Source organism: Hippoglossus hippoglossus, chromosome 24 (genome assembly GCF_009819705.1).
Source record: "Hippoglossus hippoglossus isolate fHipHip1 chromosome 24, fHipHip1.pri, whole genome shotgun sequence".
Taxonomy (NCBI): domain Eukaryota; kingdom Metazoa; phylum Chordata; class Actinopteri; order Pleuronectiformes; family Pleuronectidae; genus Hippoglossus; species Hippoglossus hippoglossus.
The window spans coordinates 11,180,711-11,194,852 of NC_047174.1; the positions used below are offsets into that span (position 1 = coordinate 11,180,711).

At 42.4% G+C, this 14,142-nt stretch overlaps 1 protein-coding gene across 3 annotated transcripts in view; it reads right to left on the reverse strand.

Moving 5' to 3' along the window:
* Positions 1-13,289, reverse strand: part of LOC117758853 (phosphatidate phosphatase LPIN1-like) — an 18,652-nt gene extending 5,363 nt beyond the window's left edge. The window contains exons 1-8 of one of the 3 annotated variants that reach the window (XM_034580846.1): positions 13,066-13,289; positions 6,016-6,219; positions 5,829-5,924; positions 3,349-3,635; positions 1,457-1,570; positions 928-1,051; positions 467-809; positions 49-148 (exon numbers count right to left, since the gene is read on the reverse strand). In XM_034580846.1, the coding sequence (XP_034436737.1) occupies positions 49-148; positions 467-809; positions 928-1,051; positions 1,457-1,570; positions 3,349-3,635; positions 5,829-5,924; positions 6,016-6,219; positions 13,066-13,140 (1,343 nt within the window). In that variant the 5' untranslated portion in view covers positions 13,141-13,289. Of the gene's footprint in view, positions 1-48; positions 149-466; positions 810-927; positions 1,052-1,456; positions 1,571-3,348; positions 3,636-5,828; positions 5,925-6,015; positions 6,220-8,864; positions 9,232-9,519; positions 9,717-13,065 lie in introns of those variants that run through there. The other 2 variants (XM_034580848.1, XM_034580847.1) reach the window with 2 other exon arrangements.
* Positions 13,290-14,142: the final 853 nt, after the last annotated feature.

Below are 14,142 nucleotides of genomic sequence, written 5' to 3' on the forward strand. Positions count from 1 at the left end.
AAACATTTGTACATCTCTGTGTATGTGTGTGTGTGTGTGTATATGTACCTCTTAGGGAAGTAAAGTGCTGCCACTTCCGGCTGGAGATCTGTGATGTCATCCAGGTAAATCCCATCTGAACCAAGATGGCGGCTCCTCTTGTCTACAACTGAGCAGACTCTTTCAGTAATTGAACTTGGAAAACACATTAATCTTAATGCTTTTTATTGATCATATGGATTACTAAAAAAACGAATGAATTCACCTCAAAACACCACAAACTTTTCATCAATGCATGGAAGAATATTTGGTTAGCGGTGCACCCAAGATTATCTTTAATACCTCAACAGCATCATATGGGGTTCAGTGATCATGAGTAACTTTCATTCAAATTCCACTGAGGTTTATTGTAAAATTAAATGATGGCTGCTTAGATAATGTGTTTTTATATTATTATTATGTTTTTAAATTGTCCTTTGAATGTTACCTTTTCTCTTGGATGGAGAGTCAGACTTGCCATGTGGCCGCGGCTGCGCCTCCTCCAGGTCGGCCATCATACGAGCAGCAACACTTTCCACCGTCGACACCTGCGTCTCTGAGGTGACGGTCTGAGACTCCATCCTCGTGGATTCTGACTCCATCCCAAATGTGACAACCGCCTGTTCTGTGACGACCGTGTCCTCCGACATCAGCAGCTGAAGCGCTGATATTTCAGACGGGGCCTCTGAAGACGTCTCATGAGTAATCACGCGGAAATGGGTGCTGTCAGACACGGGGATGGATACGGGACACACTGGTGGAGGGTTGGACCTCACTGGGAGGAAGGACGGCTGCAAGAAACAGGGAAAAGAACGGTGAGGATATTGACATAACAATAAAAACACTGAAACATGTACTAACTGAACCACAATATTGTTGTTCTGTGTGTGCACAGTGGATGCTGGTTACCATGGCAGCATGTGGCAGCTCTCCCCACGCCCAGTGCATGGCTGGATTCTGGTTGTCCGCGTCTGACGGCTTGGTCAACAATTCAGAGTCACTCTTTGGGGACGTGGGACGAGAGTTTCCAGGGCTGAGAGAGGAAGAGACGAAAAAGGGTGATTGACTCCTTCTCAATTGTCAGTAGAGGAGTTTGCTGTTCTTTGTGTTTTCCCCCATTGAGTCATGTTTGGCGTCAAAACATAGGAATGCACCATGGAGACCAGTAGTAATGTTACAATGATGATTATATAAGTCTAGACTGCCAGAATAAAGAGGAAGAATAAATTAGCGTGTTCACCCAGGAGTCATGTTTCAATCCTGGGCCGATTGGGGCCAGAGTCTGTAAAAACCTGTGTTTACTGCTGAGTCAATTGTAGCCAGATGTTAGCGGGCGTTACTGAGTTTTTTGAGCAGTGAAAAAGGGGCTTAAAACATCTGTTTTCGTTCCGTTTAATTGTAGGTGTGTGTACATGTTTGCTTGTGTGGGGTTAGGCACCTGTGGATGGGACTCCACTCTCCATCTGAGTGGGTGTAGAGTCCAGCCTGTTTGTAGGAGCCGCTGGTCGAACCGACGTTTGTCTCGTCTCTTAAGATATCCCGAGAAGAAGACCTGGAAAACACACACACCCAGAAAAACATCATGTAACTGTACAATGTGCGATTCTTTGCTTTGTATTGTGTCCTTTATTTTGTGCAGGGCTATAATTAACCTTCCACTTTTTACCTATTTCCCAGAGCAAGTTTTAAGACCCACATAAATCTTGCCTTAACTTGTTCCACTCAAAACATGTCATGCAGCCACAGTTCAGTGAGATTTATACTGAGCTCTAAAGATGTTTAAATGTCATGTGACTCTATCTGTTCTCTAAGAAAAGCTTTATCAGGGATATTTTAGACAAAAGAATAAATCCTTAAAATGGTAAAAATTAGGAGCTCATGTTTTCATCTGCGTTTGTCTGTTAGTTAGCAGGATTATGCAAAAACTACTTAGCGGATTACCGTTAAACTTAGTGGAAGAATGTATTACTGGTGAGGAAAGAACCCATTAATAATTAATATAGAATAATTCCAGGATCTTAATCCAACGTGTTTAGGAGATTCATATTTATCTGATCCAAATAAAAATCCGGATCTAGTGAATGTAAATGTGGTTTCATGTGGAGACTGTTGGGCCTCGGTGGAGGTGTGAGCTCTGCTGAGTGACAAATCAAACATGTCTTTGCTTACGCCACATTTACAATCATCTTATTCCTCATACCCACATGAAACATCATGGTGTTGTTTTCTTACAGTAGAGAGCAGCAGAGATGAAAATAACTCGTGTCATCAGGGGTTCATATTTACAACTGCTGCTGTATCCATTCATGATAAGTGGACCAACAACATACAACACGACTCCTATAGCTGCGTGCCTGACCTGCATACTGCGCATGCTAAGCCATTTTGGATCCAGTGCTCCGATGCACAGCGGAGGCCAAGTTACACTTTGGCAGCTGCGCACATGTGTGTCCACATACGTTAGCATGAACTCATTCACAAAAACACCCACACACACAATGACGATGTTTCCTCTTTTCATACGTGAAGCTTCCTCTTTCACATCCAGTGGTAATCACAGGGCTGATGGAGGGTTTTCTGTGCGGTTTTAAGTGCTTTATCAGTGTGTAAGTGGCAGCACCACAGCTGGAAGCCTCTCCACTACAGACACTGGTCTGTTTATCCATGCCTGACAGACTCCGGCTCCTCTACAGCTGCTCTCGAGGCTCATTTCAGTGATTTATTGTACTTTTTTATCTCACCACCTCCCTGTCCTCACTTTCCCTCGCTTCCTTACTGTGTCACGTGTAAAGCTTTTCCTCTTTGCTTACACTGATTTTCCACACTATTATTACTCGCTTGTGTCTGTTTGTGGGTTTGCTTGTAAACAGGATTAATGCAGAAACTGCTAGACTGATTTCCACTAAACTTGGTTGAAGGATGGGGCCTGGACCTGGGAAGAAACCATCACATTTTTGTGTGGTTACAGATTAAGGGGCAGGATCCACTTTTTACTTTCTTCAACATGGTCCTCAACATTTTAATACATTTTTCAGAAAATAATGCATGGACCTTGATTTAAAAAGTCTATTTAGCTTAGATACTGTTAGTATAGCGGACGTTTTGTTTTCAGATTTCTAACAAATTGTTACTGGTAAACCGTGGCCTTTCTAGTTGACATATTTTGTGTTGCTGTACAACACTGTTATTTCTCCTGAGTAGATAGACATAGTTAAGTAAATAAATGTTCATTTGTTTTTCATGTCCACTGTTTAGGACTATGTTTTGTGACAAATAAGGGGGCGGCAGTGGTTTAGTAAGAAGAGCGGAGCTGTCTCTACTCTTCCTCACCTGTTGCTCTCCATCTCCGCGCATTCATCGGAGCTGATGTCTATGGTGAACATGTCCTCGTCTCCGGAGTAGTCTCCGCTCTCCTCCCTCCTCACGTTGTCCGCCCGGGCTTTCCTCCTCCTCTTCCTCCTCTTCTTCATCATCCCGCCACCGGGCTCCCCGTTGCTCCCTGCGGAGCCCAGCGTCAGCACGGGCTGCCCAGAGCTCTTCCCCATCAGGGAGGAGCTCATGAGAGCGGCCCCGTCGGACATGATGGGAGATGTGGCCAGGTAGGAGGGAACCACTTCCTGTTGGAACGAGAAATAGAAGTTAAAGAGTGTTTTTCTTTGAAATTCATATGATATAATTTGACTTAAACAAAGAGATGCACTGAACTTAACACTAAATACTACCAACATATAGAAGTTTCAAGTAAATGAGCCTTTCTACGAGGGGTGGGAATCACAGGGTAGATATCAATATTCATTTCTTTGTCTTAAGGGTTAGATAATGACAACTTAGGAATATATTATATATTGTATACATTGGCCTATGTATTGGCATTGGGAATTTTATACTCTCTAGGTCAGTATCAGCATTAACCCCCGAAAAATCCATAACAGTCGGACACACTCTGAAATAATGTAAAAGATCCTGGACTGATAAAACCTTTATATGCTTTTGAACTATTTTAGCAAACAAGTTCGATTGTAAAACTCCTGCTGAAACACGACTCTTAGTGCTTTGTTAGTGGTCCGAGACAAATATGCACAGACACTGCCAAACTGTTTGCTGAAAGAGTTTGTCAGCAAATCCAAAACAGTCCCTCCCAACTGTTTGTGTAAGAACACTGTTTTTTTCCCCTCCTTCTAGGAAAGGAAAAGTCTTTCCAGGAAGTTCTCCTGCTGTCAGAGCAGAGGAAGTATAACTCTCTGTGTGTTTATGTGTGTGTGTGTGTGTGTGTGTGTGTGTGTGTGTGTGTGTGTGTGTGTGTGTGTGTGTGTGTGTGCAGACATATGGAAAGAGGCAGACAGAGAGAAAGGGAGAGAGAAAAAAGAGAGGGAGAGGAAAAACTGAGCTACAACCGTATGATTAGTGGTCCGACAATGCTCGCTAACGTTTTGTTTCCCTGTTCCAAGAAAAAAGAATTCAAAGAAACAGAGCTCCTCCCCTCTCCTTTCTCTTCCATCGTCTGGTAATAATCTGACGCCCCTCTAGGGACAATAAATCAGCCATTTCCCTCGCTGGAGCCGACATCGTTGGTTCAACACTTGTTTATGTCTTTTAGCTGCACACATCCTCACGTGCACACGATAGCAAAATGATAGTGTGCGCGACGTGGCTCTTTAAATCTGTGACTTAAGACCTTGGGCAAACCAAATGCAAACACTGGAAACAGCAGCTTTCCAAGGCCTGATTAAAACTGGCTACTTCTCCCGTGAATTTTAAACCGAGTTTGGATCTGTTCTCCCTCTATTCTCAATTGAGGACTTCTGACTTCAACTTGTCAACCATTCCTCTAATAGTTAAGCCAAATTCTCAACATCCTTTCAATTTCTCTATACGCATATTTCCAGGGACTTCCTCTCTTGGTCTATCCTCAATCTCAGGTCAGAGAACCTGGGTTACTGCTGCAGTGACGACTCTGACTCGCTGATGAACAGAGGATTGCTGTTCGGCCAAAAGGGGAAGGAAGAAATTCCTGGCTGCCGTGCCAACTCTGCACACAGTGTGACCTTGTTCAAACTACTACGGCCTGGTCGGGAGGAGAAAGGTAGATTGGATAACATCTCTCAGTTGTAAACATGGGTGTGTCTGGGTTTCAGGGCGTCAGTGGGTGGAGAGTGATGTTTGAAATGTTTTCTTTCCAAATCTTGTTTTCATTTGAATCGTCATGCACCACTGACATGTTATATTGGCACATGAATCAAGATGGATATAACAGTCAAGACATTCTGGAAAGTATTACAGCACTCAGGGCAGATTTTCATTTGGTGCAAAGGATGGTAATTCCATTTCAAATAAAGATGACTTGGCAGCACTCTGACCATATGCCCTGAGCAGCAAGTCTAGATCCAAAAGGGCCGAACCTTTTCCTGTATGTCTTTTCCCGCATTTCCTGTCCACCTTCACTATTGCTATCTAATAAGACCATGACTAAAAGGCCCCAACAGTCCCCTTAAATTCAATCAAGCTGCACCAAATTCCACACAATCATAGATATCGGTCCCCTAAATGTGACTGATTTTCTTTATTGAGAGCCATGAATTATTCCCTGAAATGTAATGGGTTCTTCCCTGACCCATATTGCATCCTTCCACCAAGTTACATGTTAATCCGTCAAGAAGCTTTTGTGCAATTTTGCAAACAAAGAAATCACAAACAAACATACAACCAACCAACAAACAGACAGGTTTGTGGTTGTGCACAGAAGAGAACACATCATAACATGCAGACACAATTACAGCCATCGCAACTTGAAGGAAAACTGTTCTCCATACCTGATCGTTTTCTGTTTCTTGCACAAAGAATGCCTCTCCATTGTCCCCGAGCTTCATGTGCAGATCCACTGGTTCCCCATTGATCTCCATGTCAACCTGAGGGGAGACAAGAATTCAAAAGTTGAGCAACCTAGAATGATTCACTTCTACCTTACAGACAAATCCCTTTGTGTTTCTATCTTGTTACCACTTTCTCTAGGGACCGGAGGACACCCATCTTGCCGAAGCGAACGTGGAAAGGCGAGCACTGCAGCGAGCCATCGGGCTGTCTCACGACAATGACGTCAATGCAGCCGGAAAGGGTGGCGGGATTGAGGCCCCGGTACAGCTCCTTGACCTGGACGAACACCTGGCCCGCCAACTGTCCCACGTAGTTCATGGTCTGACGGGTCTGAGGGGGGGGGGGAGACAATTGAAATACGAGACAGAACAAGATCAATTATTAAGAATTTAAACTATTAACACGAGGATATGAAAAAGGTTTACATGTGCTGCTTAAATAACCCAGTTATGATCAGTCAACACCGGGCATGCAGTGCCCGTGCCTCAAACTCATTCAACCTTTGACGGAGGAGGTGTTTATTATCCAGCAGCTGTCGTGAATCCCTCAGTCTGTCAGTCAACCCACTGAAGACATTTAGCTCTCCGTCACTGTCGGATGAGGTGACTGGTATGACTGAGGAAAGAGGAGATGGTGGCTGCTCTCTCCTTAGCACTTTCGTAACTTCTCCAAGGTTAGACTGTGGCCCACATACTGCTCATTGACCTCGCGCCCCCCTCTTTTACACTTCCCGATAAGTCTGGAAATCCTACGCAACTGTTTTCCATTCAGCTAACCCCAGACAGCAGAGGTCAGAGGACGGACCGAGTCGGACCCACACTGTGTTCGTCGCCTGAAGGTGATCTAGACTCAGGGGGAGGCCTCTTGAAATCGAGAACACCTCGTCTATGTTTACAGCGACTTCTCAGAAGAACTGTGAATGTCGTCTTTTTCAAGGAAATGGATACAGTTGTGTGAAAGCTTGAATAAAGAGTGAACTTTTGAACCACGTAGTCAGTCCATTTTGTTCAAACACTATACGCAGTATTTATTTCTGGACTGATAGCTACACAGTAGCAGTGATGAGATCCTAAAAGATCACACAGAGATTTCTCAAATCATCTTTTTGTTTCACTGGTTTTAGGTCGGAATGGACACAATGGGACTTCGTCTACTACCCATCAGGATTTAGTAACGTCTGAATCGGGATCTAAAGATAGTTGTTTGGTCACTGTCATTGAAATGTAATCAATCCCACTCTGTCCTGAGAGGAGTGATGGAGAAATACTTCAACAAGAGAGATCTAAATCAGGAGCCGTAGAGGGGCCAAACTTTACAAAGAGGGGCCAAATATACGTCTAACATCGTGTACGCTCCTAATTCAGTAAGATGCACATTTAAGTCATTCCTTGTTTACGTTTAGCTCTATAGCTTTGAGTAAAGATGATTGTTTTCTTCAAAAGTTAAAAAAAAATTAAAATTCTGAACAAATTCTCATATTTCTTATAAGTATTGTTCGTAAGTTACTGTTTTTTTTGTTTTGTTCTGTTTTTTAAAGACTACTAATAAGACTAGGTCACTCCAGGGGCCAATCAGATTTCAGCTGGGGCCAGTGCCCCCCTGGTCCCACCCCTGGATCCACCTGTGAAACAAACATGTTTCCCCTAGTTGTAACATGTCTCTATGTTCTTTGTTATTTCACCACATACACATTACATGCAATAATAACTGCATATACATTCCCCAACTTCTCCGTTCCAGTCCTAATCTTGTGCTCAAGTACGTCGTCTCGTTTCCCCTCCAATTACTTCACAGTGGCTCTGTGTATTATTAGCACAAGGTAAGGTCAGGTAAATAAATATTAAATCACGTCCACATCTTTGCTGGCACCAGATGCTGTCCAGACTATTTAGAACTCTGTGCAAACAACCAGTGAAAAATCCCATTTGTTTACTATTCAAAAACACAGTTTTAAACAAGGAAGCTCGTCAGACCTTGACCTTGCCTCAGTCAGCCCCCCAAAACGATTACAGCGCATAAAGGCATGTTACAGTTGGTATGAGGATATGCCACCACGTGAGGAGGTCCCTTATAGAAAAATTAGAGCCCTAATTTTAGAGCAGTGGGTGAATGTGAGAAGACGCGACTATGTCTGGGTATTGAAGGCGACCTTGGCTGCATGCAATTATCAATTTTGTGTTTCGCTGAGGCTCTGAGCTGCAACACTGACAGCTGATTTTCAAAGCAGAGGAAATCTGGTGTGATACAATGCCACACTACACACTGCTGCTGCTGCTGCTGCAGAGCCTCATCCAAAAATAGATTGTCTTGTGTTGTAGGTGGGACGTAAAAAGAGGAACAATGTCTCAGCACACTGAGACTACTCCTGCTGACTGGGTAAAATCACATATTTCATTTACGACCCAACTTCACTCAGACTGTGAGGAAACCCCACTGTTATGTAAGGCCAGTGTTTAGCTGTGGTATGCTCATTAGTTTAATGGATTTACAAGCTGCAGTTATGAAGATTTGTACTTGCAGGATGGAATCTGGCTGGGCCACTCATCCCATCATGTGTTGCAGACAAAGTCTTTCTCATATTACTACACAGACATAACACATACACCTCAACGATTAGAATCTACACATAGCAAGAACACTACAAAATAAAAGCATAAACTTGGACATGGAAAATGTATCTCAATAATTACTATTTCTATCAAAAAGACTCACATGGGACCTGAAAATATATGTACTGGGCAGTATTAACTATTCAACCATTGCTTCAGATTGTCAAACAACTGTTTAAAGGGAAATAAATGGACTATTTGTATGTGAGTTGCTGACTCACATACACCTCACGGTGTAGGTGGAAAACGTTATTAATGAATGGTGAATGATACACGACTACAAAGACACAGTATTGATCATGTGTGTAAAAACAAGAGGAGATCAAGTCCATTGTCACACAGTAAATACACAGAGCAGTCTCCTACCTTTAACAGCTGAGTGTGCAGACAGACATGCAGAGGCAAGGGGCGAACACCATCACAGCAAACCCATGATAGAGGAGCAGTGTCCCCGCAGAGGTGATAGAAGCCTGACGAGCTGTCACCGGCCAATACAAGTGGAAAACAACTCGGACTATTTCAGCCAAAGCGACGCTGGTGTCTCCCTCGGACTGTGTCCCTCCGCCTCCCTCTCTCTCTCTCTCTTTCTCCCTCTCTCTCTCTCTCTGTTTGTCTCAGGGAGTCTATACAGTCTATGGTCTTGTCAGTGGATGACATCGCTCCGCCCGCCGACCAATCAACGCTGGGCTGTTGGGTTGAAAAATCCATCGCTTCGGTTTGCCACAGTGGCACCAAACAGCAGCCACTCGCTTCCTGTTTCATTCAAATTAATACATCATCTTATTGTATTTGTAGTAATTTTGTAAGCTAAAAATAAGGGAATAAATAAAGACCAAACCACTTTATATGTTGTCCTTTTTGCTGTCTATGTTTTATTTCGTCATGCTCAGTCTGTTTTATATATATATTTATATATGTACTGAATGTGTTACTAAATATAAATATGAATAGATACATATATATGCTTTATGTTTCGCCATGTGAAATCTCTCTATATAAGCCATGACACAGGGATGCTGACCTCACCAGGCTACATGAGGAAAGGCTTTTCAGCAGCACGCGGTGGGAAGTGGTCGGTTCTCTACGTCAGCGTCTGAAGTCAGCGAGTCAGTGAGCTGATCTTTCCGACCAATCACAGCTCCGCATGGTGGCACATGCGATGTTAGCAGATGCAGCCTGAGACCTGAGACGTGAGAACCTGCAGCCAGACCGTGTCAGTGTGGTTTCACACACATATATACATATATACATATATATATATGTATATATGTATAGATATATATTTTTTTCAAGTCAATGTAAACTATTTTTTTACATTGACTTGAGTTAATTTTGTATGTTTATTAATTTATAACTTTTTCTGATGTTTCTAACTTAAAAAAAACAAAAAACAGACCATGTGCCTGTATGTTGCTCTCTCTGTGAGCGTCCATGCATGCATGCGTGTGTGTGTGTGTGTGTTTGTGTGTGTGTCTGTGTGCACGCGTGTGTGTCCTGTTCCCTCTTTAGGACTTTTCTATAAACAATGATTCATCATCCATCGGATTCAATTCAAGGTCTTGGTTGAGCTTAGGGCTAAAGATGTGAGTTGTGGTTAAGTTAAGGTAATGGCTGAATCATGGTGAAGATGAGGGATAAGGTTTTGATTAAAATCTCCACAATGAATGGAAGTCAATGCAAAGTCCTAATAAGGATAGCTGCGCAAACTTGTGTGTGTGTGTGTGTGTGTGTGTGTGTGTGTGTGTGTGTGTGTGTGTGTGTGTGTAAGGAGTGAGAACAAGGCTCCAAATCCTCACAGTAAAAAAACTCTCTTTTCATGTAGGACCCCTTGGCAACAGTCCAACATATTTCATGAAGTATAAAAGCCTCAAGTGCAGCTCTTCTTCAAGTGTCAGTTCAGTGTGTGTGTGCGTGCATGTGAGCGTGCACAGGGGGGTAATTGTTTTTCCAGGCTGTAGAGCAGCAGCAGTCTTTGGGCAAAACTAGAAGAGAAAGAATGTGTGTCTTTGTTGTTTTTTTTCCATCACAGTCCATCAAAGCTGAGCCCTATGGTCGTTGTGCTGCTGGCCTCTTGTGTGAAATGTTCGTTCTGGCTGTCCTGGTGACACTTTTGTGAATTAGGTTATAAAAGTAATGAGGGAAAAGCCAACAGATACAACAATAAAGGCATTCATGAACTAGAACTTTAGTTTGCAGGTTGATTACTTGTGTTACAACAAGTTTATGTGTCACAGTGTTGGAGCTGCTGCCTTGACGTGTGCTGCTCCTTCTTGAGGTGCGTGTGTGTGTGTATGTAAATGTGTGAGTGTGTGTTTTGCCTTATACGACCTTGCTCATTCATTATATTTAGTTTCAGTACCAGTTTGCTGCCTGAGAGGTTTGTCTGGTAGAAACTGCTGACCCTGCACCAACCTGCAGCCTCAGTTGACATTGAGCAGTTTAACGACTGGGGACATTTTTGGAACCCTAATTCCTTTCGCTGAATAATAAGTTAGGTAATATAATGTACCATCACATGCTTTTCACTTTTGTTCATCAACCTTGTTTAAAATCGAGGCCTTTTAGTGTGAGATATACTGAATGAAGTGTGCTCTGAAACATTCTATCCCTAATTGCAAATTTGAGGCACATACCATGACATTTAAGCGCTACCAGTGATAAGTCTGTACTGGCACTGCTGCATAGACACACTGTCCCCACATCACTCCTCAGAGTCACTGGACCCTCCAAGGATAGATGAACCCCCCTCAGCTGCCCTCCCCGACATGCTTCTAAGAAGGAGCCATTTTACCAAGAAGACGGCCGATGTGCTCTGGACACAAAACAGCACATGATGGCAATTTCATTTTTTGACATGTACGGTCATAGGCATAAGTGGTATCGCACAACGAGAAACCAGCTGACATATGATCCACTCCATCACATATATCAGCAGGAGATTTGTAGTCATAACCTGACTGCTCCCTTCGCACCAATTACACTGTAGTAGATACTTGATACTTAAATCTCCCAAAAATAGTGATGTCTTAATGATGTTTATTTGACCTTCATAGAAGAAACCTTTGACTTCTGTGCACAACCACACCATCCAACCAGTCAACAACTCACTACATTTAACTAACATCTCTCATTGATTGCTTTTGAACTGTTAAAATGTTCCAATTTAAATAACCTGCTTGCTCTGTCACATTTTAATTCACATAATAATGCACTGACAAAGACTGAAACATCATCTTAACGTAACAAACAGTATGTACAAGTACTTGTCATTCTTTAGGGTTCTCATTTCATTTGGCTCAGCAAGGGCATGTTGCAAATTCATTGCGTAATCTTGTCACTGGCCACTCTGGCCTGAGAGTCCTAAAACCTGACTGAAACATTAGCTGGTACAAGCAAACTCTGACACAGAGATTAAAAGAAAAAAAAAACTCTTTTCCCCAATTAGTGAGATTATTAACGTTTAAACCCTCCCTTGGGCAGAATGCTGTAAACTGTGAAAAGATGAGGAAAGGGATAGGCACATTTTTCATTTATAAATCAAGATTTGAAATGCAAATACTAATGAAATAAATATAAGTTCACACTATATTTAAGGGGATTTTGATTATAGCTTCTGCAAATTACCAAATTTGAACACTGAAGTAAAATGACTGGTCATTATGTTCATTATGTACCACTTTAACGTTTTGTAACACTTTCATACCACTTGAAATCAAGAGCTCCCTGAAAGTTCAGCCTTTTTATTACAAAATAAATGTCCCGAACATGATGATATCTTTAATTATCCCAATAAATTTCCCATTATGCTTTCTTTTAAGTTTAAAGACTGATTTTTGCTCCTGAGTGAAGGTTGTGGTTTAAAAGTTTCGTCATAAGCAGAGAATGACAAACACTTGATAAACAACAACATTTGTTACAAATCTGAGGTGGATCAATTATGTCATATACCTCCTCACTGTGTTCACTCAATGCATTAGAAATATACTGATATATACATGTTGAACCTTAGTTATATTGCGATTGATTAAAATTATATTGCGACAATTATTGACATAATGTTATTCCCCATGTGTATTTAGCCTTACATAGACATGTCGTTGAAAACAACTGCCATTAACAATCTCAATGTATTTACTTCACCTTATGAGATGAATGAATCATTGTCATCTTGTAGTACAAATGTGCTATTTTGAATCCAAGGTGCACACCCTTGTCTCCCCCTTCACACCATCCTTCTTCTCTGTAGCAGATTGTCTTACAGGAGCGGGATTATAGAGACACACACTTGTACTCGGAACCAGTTACAGCACTTTTAAAAGTTGTACCTAATATTTTATTCATGTTAAGCCTGAATAAAAACAGAAGGATGAATATTGAATGACGCAAACTCAAGTCTTTAGTCCGGCTCTGCTGCCATTGACAAAAGACAGCACTCAAAGACATTAGCACATAAAAGCATCAACATCAATACATGCAGTGACTGAAGTACATTAAGGTTCATTCTCCTCTACTGTTATTGCATGCTCCTGTTCTTCCACACATGCATAGGATTCACAGTTCACTTTACCCAGCTCCAGGTGTTGTCAGTGGCGTACTGGTCAACAGTCTCATCTAACTCTTCATCATCCTCTGCTGATGTCATGATTCCATTATGTGTCTGATCCACGGCTGTAGATCTATGGCCTCTCAGAAGAGGTGTATGTGTGTGTGTGAAACTCCACAAGTCCGGTCTATGTCTGGAGGTTGTGTCTTCGCTCTCAGACCAAGTCAAGTGTCTGACTGCCGTGAGCCAGTGGACAGCGTCTCTACTAAATTGACCTGAGCCCCCCGGGTCAGAAACCTGAGACGGTCCTGAAGGGGTCATCCTCCACCAGACCCTGTGACTTCTGAGGCATTTCAGGAGGGGGGGGGGGGGGGGGGGGGGGGGGGGGGGGGGGGGGGACACACGAGTGTATGACAGAATGTACATTTGAGTGAACTTCCTCAGACGCAAGTAAACACATGCCAGTCGCAAGTCAGACGGCAAATCACCCCTTCACAGATCTCCCCCTGCTAATGCCAGTCAAAACATTGTGTTCGAGTGGTAAATATTTCATTATGTAACGCTGTGTTGTTGCTGACCCACCACTCAAATTCATGGAGCACCTGTTGCATTAGTATGAGACTCACTGGTGCCCGGTGACTCTTCCACTGACCACTGCAATTAATACGACACTGTGTTTACTGATGAGTTTGAACTGGTGACCTTTGGTAAGTATCTGATGTCACTCTGCATCTGTGACATGAGGTCCGCTCATTTTGAAACTGCACCGCCCTCCCCTGTTCACAGAAGGTAAATACAGCAGGTTCGATCATTAGGGCATGAAGATGCCTTCACTTGCTGTGTTAAAAAAAAGTCTCCTACAAATAAGTAGGTATAGTATAGTACAGCATTGTCAAGCTGCATGCACCTTTAGTTGTTATTTAAAACAAAAAATGTAGAAAAACAAATTGCACCATCTTTGCCATGACCATGTCAGTGTGTCTACATGTCCACATACACCTCAGTTTTTGTTTTATTTGTTTTGTTTTTAGTGTTTTAAATAAAGTTAACCACACTTGGAGCTTTAAAAACACTGTTCTGTAACTTTAATTAACTGAATGA